At 40.1% G+C, this 12,984-nt stretch overlaps 1 protein-coding gene across 3 annotated transcripts in view; it reads right to left on the bottom strand.

Moving 5' to 3' along the window:
- The window catches only part of SPON1 (spondin 1), a 258,133-nt gene that overhangs the window by 22,701 nt on the left and 222,448 nt on the right, over positions 1-12,984 (bottom strand). For all 3 annotated transcript variants that reach the window (XR_003990959.2, XM_030482967.1, XM_030482966.1), the window contains exon 7: positions 9,605-9,669. Coding sequence is in view for 2 of the 3 variants with exons in the window: in XM_030482967.1 (XP_030338827.1) it covers positions 9,605-9,669 (65 nt within the window). In the remaining variant the exon portion in view is untranslated. The remainder of the gene's footprint in view (positions 1-9,604; positions 9,670-12,984) is intronic.

The raw sequence follows: 12,984 nt of genomic DNA on the forward strand, positions 1-12,984 counted from the left end.
TTTCAGCACATCCCAAGCTTACCTGAAATGCCTTGGTAAATGTAGCTGGAATAAACTGCCTAATAATTTTAATTATATATATAATAGTTAACTGCATTGAACCTTCCCAAAATTAAAACATGATACAAAGGAATAAGCAAGTTGTTGACACTAGCTTGGTTTTACCAAAATCAGAGGCAAGAAGTAAACAGGGAGAAACAAAAATCTGTTTCTTTCTTCTCCATTAAGGTCACTGATAGGAGCCATGGAACTACTCTGTACATCTGTTTCTTTTTCCTACAACAGTCTCTGCATTAAGCCCTGCAAAACAAATTACTCCAAATGTAGTAGGACAACAAGGTACTGATTTTGAATATAACCTATAAATATTATTCATATAGGTCTTATCAAAGGAAAATTGCCAGCTTTAGTTGTGGCACATGTGCATGCACATTTTATCCGCACAGGTAGTTTAGACAGAAAAAGTTCATCCAGATGAATAGGTAAATTTATTTCTCATATTCCCCAGATAGATAGCTATGAAGATCAATTACATAAATCCTAAAAAAGATTACTTCTGAAAGATATATAGAAAATCTTAAAAGGACTCTTCAGATAACATTTATTTTATAGGTCAACAGAAAAGGAAATGTCTACTTGAAATATTCATTCTAGAAAACTACGCAAATGTATGTAATTTAGTCCTATTTCCAGCACAGAGAAATTACACAAGTAATGGAAAATCAATTTTAACTAGTCTAACCAAATTATCTTTTAATTTAAAAGTGCTTTTTTGGGTCAACAGAAATATTGTTTCTTAAGTTGAATTCAGTCAAAAAATGAGACTAACCCAAGTGTTTTCTTTTAAAAAATTACCTAATGCATGCGTTCTATTTTAAGTAATGCGATGGTGTTTTTTTAAAAGGCTAAAAACCTGGAAATAGACAGAAATATTTTTGCTGGCCAGAAAGTCTCTCTTCCAAGGCAGCCGGGATCTGAAAGCTATCATCATTAAGTAAGTAAGTGCCATAAAATAAACATAGAGGAATTTTATATTGATGAGAACATGCAACTGACCTGTATGTATTCCGCATTTACCCTCCCCGACCTACAAAGCTGGTTAAGTCACTGCGTTTACCAAACATTTTAGACATTAATCTCTTTCAGAAAACTCTTCTGTCTTTTCTCCCTTTTATTAAGGGGAAAATCCTAGTGTTTGCTTGCTTTCTTTGGCTAATAAATATTTATTATTCGGTTGTACTCATATGCATTTATAAATGTTACTAATAGCTATTTCAATATATCAACACTTGAGGAACTGAAAGTTTGAGAATTAGGTGTTTACAGCAAATGGTTGCCTAAATGCTTTCCAGTGTCCTTTTGTAAATTAGCCTTTCTGTGAAGCTCACAAAAGATGTAACACATGAGAAGGTCAGCAGAGACATTCAGCAACACATTAATGTTTACATGGACAATATTCATGTTTCAGCTCTCTACCATCTGATGGAACTGATTAGACAATATTGATAACATTAATGTAGTCACAAATTGTTATTAAAGCTATTTTCACTGCTGAAGCCTTCTAAGTATGCAACTGTATACATAATCTTGGGTAGTTTTACACAAGGACATTAATCAGTGAGACACCACCACATTAAGACTGTGTGCAGAATATGAGACATAATAAATTGAGATCTTTATCAGTGAAGTATAAGATAAGGAGAGGGAGTTATTTTATTACATTTAAGAAGACAGTAAAGAGTTCCACTTCTGACTGAAGTGGTTCTCCATTTTACAACGTCTGAGTAATCATTCAATGATTTAAATATGGAGGTTACTTCAAGGAAGAGAAGTTTTATGGACACAAGAATAGCAGAATATTACAGTAAAGTAGAAAAAAAAAAATTAAAAATTTAAGTAAAAAATAAGCTAAATGAGAAGCAAACAAACATTGAAACTCCAAATAGATGGAATTCCCTACTCAGCTGTGGCTTGGTTTTCAATTCCCAAATGCTGTAAAGAAGATTTATTTATCACAATAAAATCACTCCAGGATCGAAACATACAAGACTTTTTTGCTCAAATTGTGGAAGAATAATTCTGGAAGAAAGCAAAGATAGAAAGAGCTCTCAAGAATAAAAAAAGGAAAATGCAGTACAGTATGTTCATAGAATCACAGACTCATAGAATCATAGAATCATAGAATAGTTAGGGTTGGAAAGGACCTTAAGATCATCTAGTTCCAACCCCTCTGCCATGGGCAGGGACACCTCACACTAAACCATGCCGCCCAAGGCTCTGTCCAACCTGACCTTGAACACCGCCAGGGATGGAGCATTCACAACTTCCTTGGGCAGCCCATTCCAGCACCTCACCATCCTCACTGTAAAGAACTTCTTCCTTATATCTAATCTAAACTTCCCCTGTTTAAGTTTGAAGCCATTACCCCTTGTCCTACCACTACAGCCCCTAAGGAAGAGTCCCTCCCCAGCATCCTTATAGGCTCCCTTCAGATACTGGAAGGCTGCTATGAGGTCTCCACGCAGCCTCCTCTTCTCCAGGCTGAACAGCCCCAACTTCCTCAGCCTGTCTTCATACGGGAGGTGCTCCAGCCCTCTTATCATCCTCGTGGCCCTCCTCTGGACTTGCTCCAACAGCTCCAAGTCCTTTTTATCTTGAGGACACCAGAACTGCACACAATACTCCAAGTGAGGTCTCACGAGAGCAGAGCAGAGGGGCAGGATCACCTGCTTTGACCGGCTGGTCACGCTTCTTTTGATGCAGCCCAGGATACGGTTGGCTTTCTGGGCTGCGAGCGCACACTGAAGCCGGCTCATGTTAAGCTTCTGATCAACCAACTCCTCCAAGCCCCTCCACGCAGGTCTGCTCTGAATCTCTTCTCTGCCCAACCTGTAGCTGTGCCTGGGATTGCCCTGACCCAGGTGTAGGACCTTGCACTTGGCTTGGTTAAACTTCATAAGGTTAGCAATTTTTTTCTCCCACTAGTATGATCCATCAACTCAAACATATTTTGGATCAGAGCATTTTTGCATTCCCCATCATGTTTATCTAGAATACTCTTCATTTGATTTCTGGAACTGTTTACTTTGTTGCCCAGTTTAGTCATATTATCTACCTTGATGCTAAAAACCGTACCTGGGAATATCCTGTTGCATTTTCTGCTATCCCCCTTGCAAGCCAGGAAAAACAGCCCTAATATCTTTGTAGTCAGAGAAAAGATATCAAAGATTATAAAACTTGAAATGGAAGAGGATTGATGGGGTAATCTGAAGGGGATAATGAGGTAACCATACTAACTGATAAACTGTTTGGACTAAATAGTTCTATCCATCTGAAAGGTAAAGGAATAGGCCTCCTCTTCTGCTGAGCTTCACTTGCAAGTTCTTACTGGAGCATTTTCAGGTAATCCCCAAATAAAGGGGGAAGAGCTGCTTAAATGAATGAGAAAAAGAGTAAGCTCTGCACACAGTCAAGAGCCACAGAAAAACCACAGGACCATGACTATCCACGCAAACAACACAGAGAGATGAAATGAAAACAAGAGAGAGAGAAGGAAGAGGAGGATAATGTTCCAAACTTCAAGTAGTTCAGAATTATAATAAAAAAAAGTGCCTAGCACTTCAACATGCACTGGTTGTAACAAATAATGGACAGAGGAGGTAAAAAGGTTGGAAAGTTGTGTTGTTTCTGCATAAAATTAAAAATAAATGAAAAGAGTATGAAAAGTAATGCTTGTGAATATTTCAGAAAAGCCTTACCTTTTAGTGTCAGGTACTCTCACTATGCTTTTTCTTAGATATCTTGAATTTTTGCATCGAAATGTATTGTCTATAGGTTGACCTATTAAACCTAAAATGAACCATCTGAAAAAATTAATCATTAGAAAACACATGATGTGCTTACTAATAATTACAAATATACTGCTGGACTCCCCTATCCGAGCATATTCGTTCTCCTATCTAGGGCTGCAGACTGAAACTCTGGCAGGAAAGGAATGGGAAACAGACAGCTAATTTATGCAGGGATGTGAGGTCTTTTGCCAGTTTTTCAGAATCTTAAAGCTTTTAGGACAGAGAGTTAAAAACTATTTTTGATTTTTTTTTTCTTTTTTTCCCCCCGAATCAATATTGCCTTTTTATGTATCAGGAAAAGCCAGAATGAACACATGAAAATACTTGGAAAGGCACACTGTCTGTACCGGTCTTTAATAATTTTTAAGGTCTAGGTGTTTAATAATGGAATACATGACACACTGGAGAATAATTTCCATCCTCAGCTGATCTGTGTTTGTGTTTATCAGTCTTAGGCTATATGTAGATGGAAGGCCATATTCCACAGTGTTGCGCGGGGCTGAATGCTTCCTTGTATTACAGGAACTACAAAAAAGTGATTAGACACCAGAATTACCATTCAAATATCTCTGCCTAGATTAAAAAAGAACCATATACTTTTACTGGGTATATTTTTGAAATGTCAGAAACTACCCAGAGAGATGTCTATGTGTGACTCCTGTCCAACTACCCATTTTCAATTCCACTCTTTTTTTCCAGAGAGCTGAGAACTGGATGGTGAAATAACATTCCTTGTGCTGATAAGGCATCTTGGCATGGAGGACCTGCTGTTTTTGAAAATCAGAGTGCCACCTGAAGAATTTGCTTTGTCCTACTCCCTAACCACCAGGACAAACGTATCGTTACATAAAAGAAAGATACACGTACAATAATGCCTTTCCCTGATGGTGAGGAATCACAGAGGACACAGTGACCATAAAAAACAGGCAGCTGGAAAAACAGCAAGTGCCCTGATGACACTCCGTGGTTTGGATTTCACTACATTAAAGACAATATAGCTCATGTCAAGATGTGGAATTGACAGCTTCTTCTGTGCCCGAGAACTGGCTCCCCACATGCATCCCAAAAGGTCCTGGTTTTGTTCTTGTAACTGACTCCCATTATAGAGTGGGACAAATTGATCAGGATATAAGATGTGCGCTGGTTTTCTTCTGGTGGATTATCCTAAGAAGCTCTTATTTAGACAAAAGTGCTTGCTGAATGCAAAAGGGGGGTGTCACAAGAGAAATGTCTGCATTTGTAATAAAGGCATAATGAATACAGCCAAAAAATTAAAAAAAAAAATTAAAAAAAAAAAAATGCAGGCATATATTTGGAGGAAGAGAATTTAAGGTAGGATTTTTAAAGGTATTAGCTCCTGTGGAATTTGATGCATACTATCTCTGGAAGTCTTGCCTTCTTTATCCCCACATTCTTCTGTCATGGCTTGATTATTTTACAGATGCTGGATGTGCAGATTTGGATATCAGCTGTACTATCTGTATTTGCTGTATTTTATCCTCTGTACTGCCAAAGGCCAATGATTTGCAGCTGGGTATGAAAGTAAAATTCTATTCTGCCTGAAACACAGCTGAGAGGAAGGGAGCGATGAGCTGTGCACTTGTTTATACAAGTTAGATAAGAAAAACGACTTTCATGTGCCAGCATGCTGTATACCAACACCCTCACGCTCAAGGAAGAATGCATTCCCTGCAAGACTTTCAAGCACCCAATTTGGTAATACAAACATCAGCATCAGCAAAATGTTTTATTACTTGGTCTGGCACGCTTTCTCAGGCACTCCTTCCTCCTCACTCTATCAATGTTCGTTCAGCTGGGCAGCCATAAGACTAGTTCACAAAGATCACCCAAAACTGTCTCTTGTGTGAAAAAACTCAGGAGTTTCCTGCATGCTGGTGCCCTGGGTAAGAAACTGAATGGAGAATAGTGAAGATAAGTAGTAGGAAGAGAAAGGAAAAACAGTGACAAAGAGCAGGCACATATAGGAACTGAGGAGAGGAATGATGAAAAACAGACAATGAAGTATGGCAGGATACAGTTTCCACAGCTTTATATTGTACTGGGAGATGACATTATGTTGAAGTATATTAGCCTTAGTTGTACTTAACAGAAAGCATTTCAGAAAATTACTAGGTGTCATTGTATCTATCTTTCCCGGCGTAGGGCTGGCAACTTGTCTCAGCTGCTACTGTGATTTCTTGTATCTGAACTCACTGTCTGAAGCCAAAGAACTCTCCCTGGGGCAGCATGCTGTGCCCACTGGATCTGCACTGAGAAGTCTCTATTTCTCCACCCTGAACAGAAGAAAAGCTCCCAGTTCCATTTCCCTTCTTACCTCTGGTGTCATGAACAGAAGGATTTTGGTATCACTGTCAGATTTAGGCACAGACACTTCGTATCCTCTGTCTATAAAGAGCTGGAAACATTAGTTAACGAGGTACAACTGGCCTCTGGAGTCACAACCTCCTTGACCAGCATTTACAGGGTCGAAGCAAAGCCATTTGACTCCATGATGAATCTGTGAGAGGTGCCCGGCCAAGACCATCTTCTCATATGTTTTTACAGGTGGCCAGAGTGGAAACACAAGGGCTTACTGACAGCTCAAGACATGGACAAGAACTAAGGGCTTCCCTTGTACGGCCTCTGTAGGGACAGGAGATGCTGCAGTCTCTCTTCCTGTTCTGGAAAGACGGGAGAGGACTCGGCAGCCCCAGGGGCAGGCGCAGTGCCTGTCCTGGCTGGGTGGTGATCATCCTGGTGCCCAGGGTCATGCTGAGCCCCCTGCGTGCTCCCACCTGGTGTCTTTTCTCTCTCTTTCCCCTGAAAAGGATGGGTCTGACTGAGCTGGTGCCTGTGACAAGCAAACACCAAGCTCATAAGGCTCCCTTCCATGACAGTGCCTGCCGCCACCTCTGTGAATGTCCCTTCACTCCAGCACAGTAACTGTGATGTTGCTCTCACAGCCTGCTGTTGCCGTGCCTCACCCCCATTCTCCACAGCAGTGTTCAAATAGAGTAACAAACACTCTTACAGCCCTCACAAGTTTTGGAGGTAACTGTTCCTCCTCCCTCTGATCTAAGTGTAATTGCTGTAACTAACTTGGATAAGGTTAGCAACAAAAATCCCTACATGGAATCAGGAGGTGAGCACTGAAGTGTGAGCAGGCTGAATCTATCAACTTTTGACCCTTTAGGCCTCTGCAAAGTGACTCACTGGTATTATGCATTTTATAAATGTTGTAAAACCCATTCAGGAAGGGTTTTAGGCTGTGCTTATTATGACACATTGTAACGCCATATTAGCACCACTATCACACCATATTATATATTAGAAATGTAACTAGTGATTATGCAAAAGAAGGTTAGTCATGACTTTTAGTCAATTCTCAATTAGTAAGATGGCTGTGCTATGCATAATAATAGACCAAATGTTTACCCTGAGGAGTCATTATCCAATACTTGCGCAACTCTAATCTACATTCCAAGAAGGACCATCCATAATAGCAAATGCAAAATTAACAGCAGGAGCTAATGGCTATTGAAAATTTTGTTTTCTTTTGAAGCTTAGATCGTATTTTTAAATGGAATAAAAGAAAAAAAAAAGGACATAATGGCAAATTATGATAAGAAATTATTTTAAAAGCTAAAAATCTAACACTACTTGTAAAGTGAAGGAACATTTGTTAGGGGAACACTTGTACAGCATTTAAAAACACAAACTCCAAGATTTATTCTTTTTTATATTCCTGAATTACCAGATAGAAAAAGAAACAACTGACTGGAAGAACATCTGGAGGATGTTGCAAAGATGTTTGCAGGCATGTCTGTGAAAGAATATGCCTAGAAAGTATCTGAAGCTGTTCACTCTCAACTTTTTTGTGAAGTTTCACGATGCTGTATTAAAGTAGGCATTATGACCAGGGGCAACATACTTTAATTAGCTTTGATTTTTGTTATGTAATATATTCAGTGTATTTGAAAGATCATGAATTGAGACTCTGGAGCAGGAGATCCTGTCTCCATCTTTCTGTGAACAAAGTACAAACTTGGTCTCCTGTCAATGCCAAAGTCTTCCAAGCACCCAGAGTTGTTAATTTCTATGAGCACTGTTCACTTTGATACAGAAACATCATACGTAAATGGTGCTTTAGGAACGTAACTGAAACTGGAATGAAAAAATAAATTACTTTTTTCAGTCAGACACCTCACTGTAGCAGAACAGAGAAGTGGAAAAAGTTTCCATTTTAAAGTGTTAGTTTGGAGTGAATAGAAAGAAGGCAGCAGGGAAAAAAGTGCTATCCACAACTACAGCATGCAAACACTAACAAATCCAAATACTGACAATTTCAGGGCAATAAGACCATAAATAAAGAATGCCATTACTGTCACCTTGAGTGACCACTTGCATAACAACAGCCGAAAAAAGCCTACTCCATAATTTCTGTGCAGAGCCCACAGCGCTGCCTCAGGATTAAAATGTATTCAAGTGATGGAAAATCCATCTCATGTTCAGGTAAGCTGCTCCGAAGGTTAGTCACACTGTTAAAGCCTTTCCCCATACCTTTACTGAGAATTTCCTTGTCGCAAATTTCCTTAGCTTCCACGCTACAAGAGATTTCACAGTTGGGTTTTTGATTCTAGATTAAAGAAGGATCAGCTATCAGAAATCTTTTCACTATTTAAGCTGTGCTCACCTCCTAACCCTTTTTTTTTCTTCCCTTTTTAGCAGTGGGGGAGGGGATAAACTGAACAGCTTAAGCCCTAAACTGCTTAAGAGTTCCTAAGCCTCTTACGGTAGGGGATGTTTTCTGAAAACTGAACTCTTTTGTAGTTTTTTTCTGACTAACCTCCAAATTTTCACATACTTTCTGAAATACAGATGACAAAACCAGACACAGTGTTCCACAAACTGCTTCCCTTACACTTTTTACAGAGGAGACAAGACTACCTGGTCCTTAAAGTCTTGCAGTACACCCTGCTTCTCCAAGGACTTAATTTGACTGTCAGCAAATGGGGCGACTCCCTATACTGGGTTCTCACCTTTAGTCACTTCTTGTAAGTCTCTCTTTTTTTGGCTTGGATAATTAGTATGAACTTTGGGCCAAGAACAAGTCAGTTATGCAGGAACCACCACCCACCCCCTCAAAAGACAACCAGTAAACTCAAGAGTATCCTGAGCGGAGTTTTTTCCTCTTTTCAGATGAGTGCCAGAGAGCCTGGAGTCAGCATACTGGGAAGCCAGTTTGCTGTCTCACTTGGTGAAACAACCATAGTTATACTACCATCACGATCCTGTTGCTATCGTAGAGTGTTTCAGATAAGCATTTTAAAGAATTAGTCCTTTAACAGTGTTTTAGTGGTGGATTGAGGATTTGCTGTATTGACAAAGAGTGTTGTCACAGTGCGTGACACAGGATGCTACAAAATACTGTATGTAAATAGTACAACATGTATTTGAGCGAGCATTGAATAAACATCATTTTTCAATAAAGGCACAAACTCCATGGGATAATCATTCTGCTGTAAGAGTGAGTGAACCAAAACATGTAAAAAATGAGGAGATGGTGAAGAGGAGAGAGAAAAGCAACTGGGGGCGGGGCGGGGGGAGGAAGGATTAAAAACTCATCTATCACAATACTTTTAGATTATTTCTTTACAAGAGTGAATGATTCTATGAGACAATGAGTTTACAGCAGCCCATTAGCCAACACTCAACACAAAGCTACTGAGACATACTATTCCCTACTTACTTACACATTTAAAGGTTGCCAGGCAGGCCACTGTGCTTTTGCCTTGATGACTGTTAAAACCTCATCACTCTGTGAAAAGAGACAAAACAAGAAAGTGATTGGGACAATTTTACAACAAGAGTAATTTGATTTACAGAAAAAAGGGTAAGAGGCACTAAATCAAACTGTGCCTCCAAGTTCTGACTATGAGAAATGTGCTTTGTCCTTTTGGCTATCTGGCCACCTTGTGCTCCCAGCTGCACAGGGTTCATCAAGAAGCCTCTCTGAATGCAGGAGGCAAGAGCAGCAAGCAAAGGCAGCGAGATCTTGGGCGCAGTCTCTCGTCTGCAGGAACTGAAGTGAGCTTAAACCACCAGCAGCCACAGACTACTTTATTTTTGCATCATGAGCTGAAGAGAAAGGTTTCAGAGTGGTGCACAGTGATGACATGTATAAATAAGACAACAATCTTTGTACTGAGGAAATACCTCAAAACAATATGACCAAAGTGAGCTTTGTTCTGGTAACACTGTCACAGAAAGAGATAACTGTTCTGTATGCTGGGCTGTTAGTCCACATGTAGTAGTTTAGTGGCAAAAAGTATATCCTGGACTGTTAATTTTGCGACTCTCCAACAATCCTTGTCACCAGAGGAATTTATCAGCTTAAAAAAAAGCAAAGACACAAAAATAGCTCTTAATATGTTACAGATCTAGGGGTCATGAGGCAAAAACTAGACTCTGCTGCTCTTGGCAAACTAACATACTCTGTGAGCATGTATGATATATTATTTATTATCCTTATCTGGGTAAGGATGTAAAGAGTCCATGGTGGATGCACTATAATCTCTGCCAGGTAAAGCCATGGATAGCACTTCCTGTTTGCTCTCTGTTTATGCACATGAAAATTATAGGGTGAAATATAGCAGCCATCTGTGGAAGTCCACAATGTGGCAAAGCATTGAACAAAGATTATTTCCTAAAGTATGTAGGAATTCCTGCATCAGCAGTTTTAAACTTTATATTGGTACCATAAACCTAAGACAAAGGCAGGAGACCACTAACAAGGCTCTGATGCCCAGAAGACATCTATCACAGTTTTCAGAAGCATTTTCCCCATCTCCCTTAGGAATCCACCCCACTAATTCACCTAGAGGAACACAAAGTTTACAATTCACTCATATGATTTCTACTGTCTTTTAAAAATATTTCCCAATTAGACTAAGAAAGCCACCTCATACATTACCAGTAATTGGCATTTCCAGCAGAGCTGACCTTTCAGTTTAGTGATAATAGTGCCATTTCCTGCTAGATAGCAATAGTTCTGATACCTCAGACTAGCTCTAGTCTGTATACACCCCTGTTCAAAGAAAATAATATTCGCTGTTTGTTTCTACCACTCCCAATATTTTCTTGCTCTCTCTTTTTTACCAAAGTAGGGTAATTACAGCACTGACAGGCCCTCTCTGTAACACACAAAGTTTTCAGTCTTGGGAATATATATGTGACATGATCTCCCCCTCAGCCTGAGTGAATGGATAAGACATTGCTTGAAAATCCTTTTTATAAATACTACTGCTTGGCCAAAGCCTATGCTACATTAGATGAAAATCTGACTCTATAAAGGCGAGTGAGTGTAGAAAGATTTAATGAAACTCCCATAGTACTAATGCAGTGGGACTAAAGAGAACATTATGATGAGTGGAGCAGAGGCACAACAGGTGGCTGGGTCTTCCAGGGCAGGCCCTGGGCCAGAAACAGCAGCCTGGGCCACTGGCACAACCCTCACCAAGCTCCTGGCTCCTGCGCGGAACCCAGCAGAGTGGAGCATCACACACATCCAGGCTCACCTATGGAAACCTTCTTTTTACCTCCATGCCTGCAAAAGTGGAAAAGACGGCTTTCCCCTCAAAGTGATTTAAAAGGAAACTGATTAAATTAATGAAGTTAAAAGTCTGAAGTCATAAGACTTTACTTGTCTTTCTCTGTCAATGGAATTTGCCTTAACTTTTAATTTTCCTTGTTTCAGCATCCCAAGGCTTTGCAGCCACCCATATCTTCATTTACTTGCCTTGAAAACACATCTGCATTCAAAATTATTAACTGCATATTATACATCCCAAAGGAAGTCTGTTATGAGCATAGATGGTTACATTTATTAAAATAATACACTGCTTATCTAATACAAGCCAGTAATTATGTCAGTAACATCCAAATCACTCGTACCTGAAAGCATTTTAACATGTGCTATTCAAACTAAAAATGCATACGAAGAGTAGATGACTTGTAAGCACTAGCTTCGGAGAAAGTGCGGAGGGAAGGAAATAAACAGAGCATGGTGCATTCAGACATCCCCAGATTTTTAAGGGAGGTGAAAATTCAGGTGCAAGAGCTGAATTCATGGCCTGAACAGTAACCAAAATCCAAAGATGCAGAATCCAGCATTCTGCTGGGCCTGGAATGAACATGCATATTTTTGATACCTAGAGATCTTTAACAATTATACACGATTAAACTGCAACTTGAATTAAATAATTGTTATTCCAGACTGATATTCTAATTATTCAGTCACCTCTATCATGCGATTTTTAACATTTCAAAATTAAAAATAACGAAATTAAAATGTAATGTGTACACTCTTACTAGTGTCAGTATGTATCTACTACTACATGCAGTAATAGGCAGACACCTGGGTAGATGGTTTGTACAGTAAGGAGTTTCTCTTGAACAAATATTTATGTCCTTGAAAACAATCCAGCAAACTGTGCATGAGGTCTGGGTGCCGGCTCTGTGGCAGCCTGGGCAGCGCAGCTCCCGACACCACTCGAGGTGCCACCAGCCTGCCTCTCTCCACACTCTGCAAGGAGCAGGCTCCAGAGTTCCTCCAGCACAGCAGTGACCTTCCTCTGCCTCCAGCCAACCTCCGCATTCTTAAGGGAATGTGATAAACTCAAACAGCCCAGGCAAACAGATGTTATGCATCACATAAGTTCACAGCCTCGTGCACAATCTATAGAAAAGATAGAATCATAGAATCATAGAATAGTAAGGGTTAGAAAGGACCTTAAGATCATCTAGTTCCAACCCCCCTGCCATGGGCAGGGACACCTCGCACTAAACCATGTCGCCCAAGGCTCTGTCCAACCTGACCTTGAACACCGCCAGGGATGGAGCATCCACAACCTCCCTGGGCAACCCATTCCAGTGCGTCACCACCCTCACTGTAAAGAACTTCTTCCTTATATCCAATCTAAACTTCCCCCAAACTTCAGTTTGAAGCCATTACCCCTTGTCCTACCACTACAGTCCCTACGGAAGGGTCCCTTCCCAGCATCCTTATAGGCTCCCTTCAGATACTGGAAGGCTGCTATGAGGTCACCACGCAGCCTTCTCTTCTCCAGGCTGA

Source organism: Strigops habroptila, chromosome 4, assembly GCF_004027225.2.
Source record: "Strigops habroptila isolate Jane chromosome 4, bStrHab1.2.pri, whole genome shotgun sequence".
Taxonomy (NCBI): Eukaryota; Metazoa; Chordata; class Aves; order Psittaciformes; family Psittacidae; genus Strigops; species Strigops habroptila.